Raw genomic sequence first — 9,093 nt, forward strand, 5'->3', positions numbered from 1 at the left:
TGTGTACATATTTTGCCTGTGATCATATGCAGAATTTATTAGGAAGTACAATGACATTTCTGCCCAATGGAGTATTTGTAAGATTTTTAAATTTTTTTTTAAAGTTCTGCTACAGTCTATGGCAGTGAGCCAACTCAGCCTAATTTCTTCCTGTAGGGAAGGATCCATCTAAATTCTTGCACAATGTAAGAGCTAATGGGACACAATGCCAGACTTAAGAGCAAGCATTTGTAGTATTTGAAAACTGATTTGAGATTTACAGATAGAAAGTGGAATCGTGATTTTACCAGGGCATTGAATAAAGTGCCATTATCAAATACAGAAATCCTACATGGTGTAGTCAGCATTCCATATTTTGCATGGTCTTTTTCAGAACAGTATTCTGGTGACACCAACAAGTTTTCTTGAAAGTCTGTCTTGGCTGGGATAAAATGAGGGACCTGCAGTACATGGAGCAGGCAGAACTTCACAGGAAGCTGACAGAAAGCCACAATTTTTAAACCAAGATCCTCTACATATCAAAAACTAAGCCCATCAAAAAAGACTTGTATGAGTCAGCTGTACCACCTACTGGCCAGCTACAAATACTGGGAGTCACTGCCCTCAGAGAAACACAGAAGCAGATTTCCTCCCTGTTTAGAATTAATAGTTCTCCTTTCCAGAAGCAATATCCCACACCAGGATTTGTGATAAAACAGGTGACAGAAAAAAACACCTAGTGCTATTGTTTTTACAGAAGGAATATATTTCCTATGAAAGAAGCCTAGTGTTTGATAAATGTAACCAGTCATTGCCATCCAGTGACCAGGGCAAGAAACTTACCTGGGCTGAATTTTATTTTTTTTTTTTTCTGTATAGGAAATAAGGGTTCAGAAGCAAAAACACACATTAGCAAGATACAAACTTTCCAGAGCCTGAAAGCTGTGTAAGAGCAGCACACACCACAGAATGTTTTGTGGGGAGTGCAGTTAAGTGTGGTTTTCCTCAGGAGCTTGCAACTAGAAGAGGAAAGAGCACCAGCAAGTTTTCCCCACTTCTTACAGATTGAAATTTAGATTCTTCTTACTTGCTAAATTCCTTCACAGGCATGAGGTAAGGAGATATTTATTGGAAAAGAAGCTTGCTTAACAGTCTTCATTTTCTTTATCTGTCAAAGATACCTTTCTGTGTGCAGATGAAAGGAAAATCAAAAATGCCAAGGATTCTCCAAATACCACATGTAACTGGAACACATCAAGTGTTAGCTTAAATCTCAATAAACTTGAGAAGGAGGCACATGGTGAGTCAGTGGTGCTCAGCAAATACACAGTAAGAGGATGACTTGTCAGAACATAGTTTTAAGTGATAGGAAATAAGGATAAACTATGCTTAAAGAAATGACCCCAATGACTTTTGCCTCATTCATATCCTTCTGATTCATGGTTTATCTGCATAACTTACTCCATAAGTTAAACACAGACTGGAAGGCATTTGTTCTATTTCCTAATCTGCCAAAGCAGACTATCAGATTCCACAACAAGATTAAATTCAGGTTTCTTTCAGCAGGCATTCCACAATAGGCACAATCTGACTCCACTGCCAAGAATTCAGAGTTTGTTTTGTTTACTTTCTAAATGTGGATAAAACAATGCTTCAAAATTCCATCTTCCATAATGTCACTTCATTCTTAAAAAACATCAATTCAAACTACTTCTCTGTGCTTACTTATTCTAAAGTTAAATAAAGAGCCAAATAATTCAAAGCTTTGTTCTATTTTTTATGCAAGTTTTATGACTTTTTTCAGCAAAGTATCAATACACCACAAAATTATTACCTGTACAACAGGAAATATATGAATGAAATCCAGTCCCTGGATCTGATGTGGTTCCAAACGATGTGGACACTTCATTTTTGGTAATACTGACACGATTTTTTCAGTTAAGGCACTATTATAAAAACAATAAAAAGACAGATTATATATACTACAATTTTCTTTTGTAAATTACAGATTATTTTTGCAAACACAGTAGTTCAAAGATTCCCTCTAGTAACTTCCACTATATATAATGAAAAGCAATCCAACTCATTTCCAAAACAGCTTTTACAGGCACTATTTATATCATCAGTCTGTGAAGAGGTGATTAAGCCCCACTTACAGGCTCCTACCTTGGAAATTCATTTAACTACTACAGAAAATTTCAAGATCTGCATGCCTGGACAGAGAAAATATCCATTTAAAATATACCACCACAAACCTTTGCATGTTATAGGGTACACCCAACATGACAGTAGCTTTAAAAGCAGTTACATTAAGAGATGTACACTCCAAGGAAGTCCTGAAACAAATGTAAGGACTTAAAAACTTTATTTAGCAGAACTCTCAAAATAAATATTGATGTTACACCTGAAACTTTCTGAATTTAAATACATACTGCACTTAAAAGCTAAATACACAGTGCACTTCACATGCTTTTCAAGTGACTAAAACTGAATTTGCTGGCAGCAATCTCATTCTAGAGCTCAGTAAGAGCTGGTTAAGTGAAAGGATTACCCTGCCACAAGGGATCCATCTGTAAGAAATTCATCCTATTTCCACTGAATACCTAATTTTAGGGCAAGAATTTTTTTTGCTGTCAATGTTGGCAAGTACATTTTTAAAGCAGGTGTAACCACTGAGGATGAGAATTTTATTTGGAAAACCAAAGCTATTTTCCCATAAAGGAAAAGAAATTAACTGCTCCAGTACTGACCTCACTGATATTTAGCACTGTCCAAATGGACAACTAAGGTCCTGGAAGAACAAAAGGGGATCAAGAGATATGAGACAGTGACCAAAATCTGGAAATAGAGCCTGAAACATTTTACTTCCTAAAGGGAAGTGAAGCACAATCAAAGCAAATGCAATTAAAACAAAAAACTATTTATCCTAATGTATGCTTCCATCTTTATTTGAGCCCAGCAATTAAATAACAGGACACCATCACAATGGTGTAACACCATCACTTCGGAATAATACTGAGAAAACACAGTTTAACTTTGCTTTATCTTGAAAACACCACAGAAGCCCTGAGCCTCTACCAACACAAACATTACATGGACATCAAAACAGCCCATGCTCCTATGTTCTGAACACTTTAGATTTACAAATAAATCATTGTTGCTGTTTTGGGAGAGGAGCCTGATTTTTGTTTTGCCAGTTTTGCATCCAGTCAGCTGGAAAAATAACAGAACATTTTGGGAACGACTTAACCAGTTCCTACCATGTTTTTAAGGAAAGCAAGGACAAAAAACTACCACTGCCATTTTCATTCCTAGTCTCTACTTAATTCTTTGCACTCAGCAATGCTTTATGTAGTTAGTTATCTATGATGTAGTTAGTTATCTATATCTTTGAGTGTCTCCAATTGCAATACCCACAAATATTTATTTTGAAAACCCTTGCCAATTCTCTATGATTTTCAAGAAAACACAGAAAGATGTTCTTTTTAACTACACTAAGTAAATAAGTCTCTTAATAAACCACTGTAACTTATCAGGCTAAACTTATTTCCTGTACATTTTAATTATGCCTCTTTTATCAGACATAAATAAAGAAATAATGGAGTTTAGAATGTGTTCCCTTTCCCAGCATAAACAATGTCTATAAGCTCCCTGGCACAGGAATTAGCTGGCTTATGAGCAAATTCCATGCATAAGAAATGAATCAAAACAAAATGTTCTCATTGGGTCACCCTGAGGAAGGAAATCCTCCCCCTCAGTATGGGGCAGGTAACTATTTTGGCAACAGTGACATGCTTTAAATTCTGTTTGCTGATGCTACAATTCTAACCCAGAACCATAAAAGGGAGTCAGGGGTTATTGACACAGCACAACTGCAGACACAGGGAGCTCAGGGAAGGCCTTCTAAAGTTGCACTGCAGCTTCCAGCAGCGTGGGCTCCCTCTGCCCTTTGCTTTGGCCTCTGCATCATCCCCTTGTGCCAGCACAAGCATCTGTGCAGCTGCACAGAGAACTGGATCCAGGAATTCATTCATGTTAAAACTATTTTCTTTTTTTTTTTTTTCTTTTGGGTTTTGGTTTTTCAGGTTTTTTTTGGTAGGTTTTAATTTGGATCAGTTCCCAATTCAGTTCAGTGTGGAGCCACATAAATGCTTTCAGTGCTTAGTAGGGATATAAGAGCATGGCAGCCCAAATGGAATAGCCCTGCCTGGTTTGAAATAAGCTTCTTTCTGGATTTAGAATTTGTGCAACTACAGTCTGAGAAACCCAGAAACCTGTGCCTTTTGTAAACAGACAGTCCCCAAAAGCAGGAAATTGGAACTATAACTCTTCCTTAGAAACACATCAGGTAACCTCCCCCTCCCCACCCACGTTTTATTTTCTAAGAAAAAGAAGAAAAATCCCCCACTTGCCATTTAATCAACTTACATTTTTTGACCAATAGTAGAGTTTTCCTGAAATAACAAATCCACGTCAATGTCAAAGCTGCAGGTAGTGATACACCACGTCATGCCTCCCACCACCTGGCAAAGGAGCAACAGCATGGTCAGGGCCATTCCAAACTGAACAGGTAAACACAAATACATTTCCAGGCTTTATTTATTTTAGAAACTGCATCTCAGTAATCTCACCACCCTCAGTATTCTCTCTGCTCTGAGACAGACTCAGATAACACAATCATCCCAACTTCATACAATACTATACACAATACATGTGTACAAGAAGACAAAAACCAACCCAGCAGTTGACAACCTAAATTCCTCTCTTAGCTTTAGAGGCCATTATCACACAGCAAATTAGGAACCTTGGTTTCTAACAAGGTTTCTGCCATATTCCCCCTCTCACACTCCCCTCTGTGATAACCTACAAATCCCTTTTGCATTAGCAGTGTGATTATTTTCAGTAGCAAGGCTCATTTTGGTGAGGTTGGGCACTGTCATGAAATGGTAACTTTGCAATTGTATTTAAGTACCTGTAAGTGATTTCTACACACAAATGCAACAATGTTACATCCTAATGCAGTTTCCTTGAAATTTCTCTGTCTGAAAGCACAGACTCCTGAGCAGCGACTGTTAGCAATACCAAGGAGTTTGAATAAAATAAAATTGCATTGCAAAGTGAGGCTGTGCTATGATCAAAGAGAGAGTAGAAAACAGAAGAATCCATTTCAAGGCTGCTGTAGTTCTGTGTTTTCAAACCTTGGTTCAGGAATTTCTCACAGTGTCAGCATTAAAGCAATTCAGAAATCTCTCTTCAACCTGAACTTTGCTCACTGTCAGCATCACACATTTCCTGTCTACAACAATGAAAGGTTAACAAATATGACATTCTAAAGATATGTAAAAACAGCCCAAAAATAATCTCACCAGGCTAACTGTTCCTTTCTTACACAGACACTTCCTCATTTCTCATCAGTGCTGTATTAATGATTACCATGCTATCTCCAAGTATCCAAAGCCCAGCTATTCCAGCTGCTGCTGGGAGAGAGAGGAAAATTCCCTGCACACAACTCTAGCATAGGCCATAGCACCCAAAAAAAGCAGACAGCAGTAAGTTTGCATCCAATTTTCACCTTTAAAACAGGCCTTGCTGCACAAAATTGTCTTTCAAGGCTGAGGAGGTCCTGTCTATCTGAAACTAGGTCATTTGCAGAATTATTCACACAGAGAAGCCTCATAAATTGCAACTGTCTTATAGAGAATTGCTAAGCAAACCAGCAAAACATATAAGCCTCTTATACTTAAAAGAGGGGTTTAAAATATTGTAATGGTCTCACCTTGTCAAAGGGTGATAACCCCTTGATTCTTGCTCGAAAATACCCAGCAGCCACCAACAGTTCCAAGATTTCAGTCAACTTGATGTTTTGTTCCTCATCTTCTCTTGTTTCCACCTGACAAACAAACAACAAAACACTAATTCAGTTTTTCTCATTCATTTGAAGAGTGAGCATTTTCCGAGCCTTGGCACAGACCACATATCAGGGTAAACCTACCTTACATTAGCAACCTGGTTGTTAATTTGAAAGACATTAAAGAAACAGGTAGCACATGTGATGTTAAGTCCATTTAGAAATATTTTCACCCAGTTAAATACTTTAATCTGCTTTTGCTGTTCAAACTCCTGGTCCACTGCTTGCCCCTAACTACTAAGATTGTCCTATTGCCATAAGCCACTTAACTTATTCTCCATTTCACACGTTTCTTTTAATTTCAGGCTTCATAAACTCACACACCTCAATTTAACCTCTGTCCCAGCCGAAACCAGGACACGCTTCTCTAATCCTTCTACAAAACCGGGAGGAGACGCTCACACGGAATTCCACTTTTTGGGCAATGCAATTTCAGAGCACGGCAGTCACAGAAGTGAACTGTGACAGGCAGCCCGGACAGCCCCAGCGCTCCGAAGCCTCATCAGCACAGCCAGCCCGTCCCAGGGCTTTTGTCCCCCCTTAGAGGATGGAACCCCCAGCGATTTCCCAGGGGCACAGCGCTCCCCAGCAGCTCGGCCCTAGGCCGGAGAGCCGCTCACAGGGCTCCGGGCGTGCCCGAGGGCTGCACGGCCCCACCTGCCCACCCTGCCCGCCTCCACCCCTCCGGGCACCACCCTCCTCCCCGCTGCCTGCCACGGGAACCCGGCCAGGCGGGCTCGCAGCGGGCACACGGGAGGCGATGGAGCACCGACGGGGACCGCACAGCGCTGCCGGCAGCCCCGCAGGCCTCCCCGCGTCCCCCGCGCCCAGCGCGCTGAGCGACACCGACCCCCGCGCTGCCGGCCAGGGCCGGGAACCGGGGCAGGAGCGGGCGGGGATCCCGGGGACGCCGGTGCAGCGGGGCCTCGGCAGCGCCCGGGGGACGGGGGGCTGGGAGAGACGCGGCTCCGGTACCTCCTGCGGGGCCTGGCGCTCCTGTCCCCCCGGGACCCCCATCGCGCTCCGCCGCCGGCCGCGCCGCTGTCACGTCCGCTCCCCGCCGCCGCAGCGCCCCGGCGAAGGGGTGTTCCCGGCCGGCGGCTGCCGGGTTCCCCCGCCCCCGCTCAATGGTTCGCCCGCACCCTCCTTGCGTACAAGCGCATCCGGGCCGTGCCATTCGCGGCCGAGGGGTGCCGGGGAAGGAGGGCGGCGGCTCATGTGACTGACTGGCTGCGCGGAGCGCAACGGCCGCGGCCCCGCCCGCGGGCTGCGCCCTTGGGGGCGCCCCCGGGTGCCCCCGTGCCCGCGGCCCCTCAGAGCGCGGCTCCTCCCCGCCGGCCCCGGGCGCTTCCCCTCCGCCCCGCTGCCCTTCGCCCGCCGCTCTCTTCTCCTTTTTTTCCTTTTGCAAGGGGTCCTGAGGCCTCCCGCCAGCATGGAGGACAAGTTACTGAGTGCTGTGACTGCGAAACGCCTCACGGCCGCTCATGCTCCGCTGGGCGCTGACACTTCTTCATTGCCAGCCGTGTTTCCTTTGGTGACCTAAGAGCTGAAGTGGGGTTTCATTCTGTTTTATCTGCTCTGCACGCAGGTCAGAGAATCACTGAATCCATTAGCTTGGAAAAGACCCTTGAGATCAGCAGGTCCAACATCGAACACCACCATGTCAACTGGATCTTGGCATCAAGAGACATTTCCAGGCATTCCTTAAACTTCCAGGGATGGTGGCTTTATTCATGAATAAAATCACACCAATGCACAGGGATTTGATGGGCTGAACAGCCAGATAGCAAAGCTGGGTAGCGTTCTTGCTGGCGATGGCTTAGGAAATACCTGACAGGGGTCTCAAGTCTATCACAGGTGTCCTTGTTTTGTTTGCAGACAGAATATTTAAAAAAACCCCCCAAACAAACAACAACTTGCACTCAGCTGTGGCTGGAAGCATCTCAATAAGGTGAAGGAGCAGGAGTGCAGCATTCCCATCCTTTGGAGGGCAGCAGAGCATACATGAGCCATTCCATTATGACTGCCTCCCTGACAGAGTGATCAAAATAAATAAATAAATACTACTACTAATAATAATAATAATAAAAAAGCAAAATTAGGCCATAATAATAATAATTAATAATAGCAAAAATAGGCCAGACCAGCTCAAGCCATGTAGTGGTATAACCACAGGTCACATTGTTAACAGAGTTTCAGAACTTTGTTCCACAGCCCCAGAGGTTAATATGGTCACCACAGCAATATGGGCTTTCTGTGTTTTGTCTGTCTTCTTCTCACAGAGAACTGTATGGCTCTAATTTGACTGCCATGGTGAGGAAGACTGAAGCCCTCAAAAAGCAAAGACAAGGGTTGAAACAGGAGAGTGTTAGGGAGGGATGTAGATGACCTTCAGACGCAGCAGCAAGTGCAGAAATTAACAAAAAGGAGAAATAAAAAGCCAAAGGTATTATGAACTAGGGGCTTAAGTAGTAAGTGCGTATCAGACAAGGGAGGGAACTAACCTACCATGGGAAATGGAACTGTTTGTCTGGCTTTTTAAAGCACAGTAAGGCAAAGGAGGGAGATGGGGGTAATTAACTGCTATGAACTTTATAACTCATGCAGCTGGCCCCCAAAATCACAAAGCTGGCTTGAAATGATGTACTTACAGAAATGTAATACGTTCTTTTAATTTGCTTTATGTCTATGAGACAATAAAGACTGGAAACATTTTTCTCCTTTATAGGCTGGAATTTTCCTTCATCTGGAACGTAGTTAGGAAAGAAAAGAGTAAGGCATGAAAATACAACAATCTATGGTCATTGCAACTCGGATCACTTAAACCTCAATAAAATACTTTGCAAAAGCACTGCTTCCCAACACCTAATTGTGATGCAAATTCACTCAGTTACCCAGACAGAGCTGCTGTCCCCTATGACATCTGGATAATCAATCTTCTAAATATCAATTAGTTTTAAAAGGAGTCCCAAGAGGGGTACCATCTAAAAAAGAAAAACCTCCTTTCCTTTAGATTTTTAGATTTTGTGCTTGCAAATCTCTAGCAGTTTCAATTTAGGCTTAGTTTTCCCTTTCCCTACTTTATTTTGATCTGTGAAGGTGAGCTCTGGTTCTTGGTGCAGTTGCTTTCAGCAATCCTGTCTTGATTTTTCTATTTCATTAATCTTGATCCCACAAAGCTGAGCTAGAAAGCTTCCTTATTTTTT

At 42.8% G+C, this 9,093-nt stretch overlaps 1 protein-coding gene across 2 annotated transcripts in view; it reads right to left on the reverse strand.

Annotated features, from left to right (window-relative positions):
* Positions 1-6,947, reverse strand: part of CCDC93 (coiled-coil domain containing 93) — a 31,634-nt gene extending 24,687 nt beyond the window's left edge. For both annotated transcript variants that reach the window (XM_063161646.1, XM_063161645.1), the window contains exons 1-4: positions 6,863-6,947; positions 5,756-5,869; positions 4,408-4,502; positions 1,814-1,925 (exon numbers count right to left, since the gene is read on the reverse strand). In XM_063161646.1, coding sequence (XP_063017716.1) covers positions 1,814-1,925; positions 4,408-4,502; positions 5,756-5,869; positions 6,863-6,904 — 363 coding nt within the window. In that variant the 5' untranslated portion in view covers positions 6,905-6,947. The remainder of the gene's footprint in view (positions 1-1,813; positions 1,926-4,407; positions 4,503-5,755; positions 5,870-6,862) is intronic.
* Positions 6,948-9,093: the final 2,146 nt, after the last annotated feature.

This window comes from Melospiza melodia, chromosome 8, assembly GCF_035770615.1.
Source record: "Melospiza melodia melodia isolate bMelMel2 chromosome 8, bMelMel2.pri, whole genome shotgun sequence".
NCBI lineage: Eukaryota > Metazoa > Chordata > Aves > Passeriformes > Passerellidae > Melospiza > Melospiza melodia.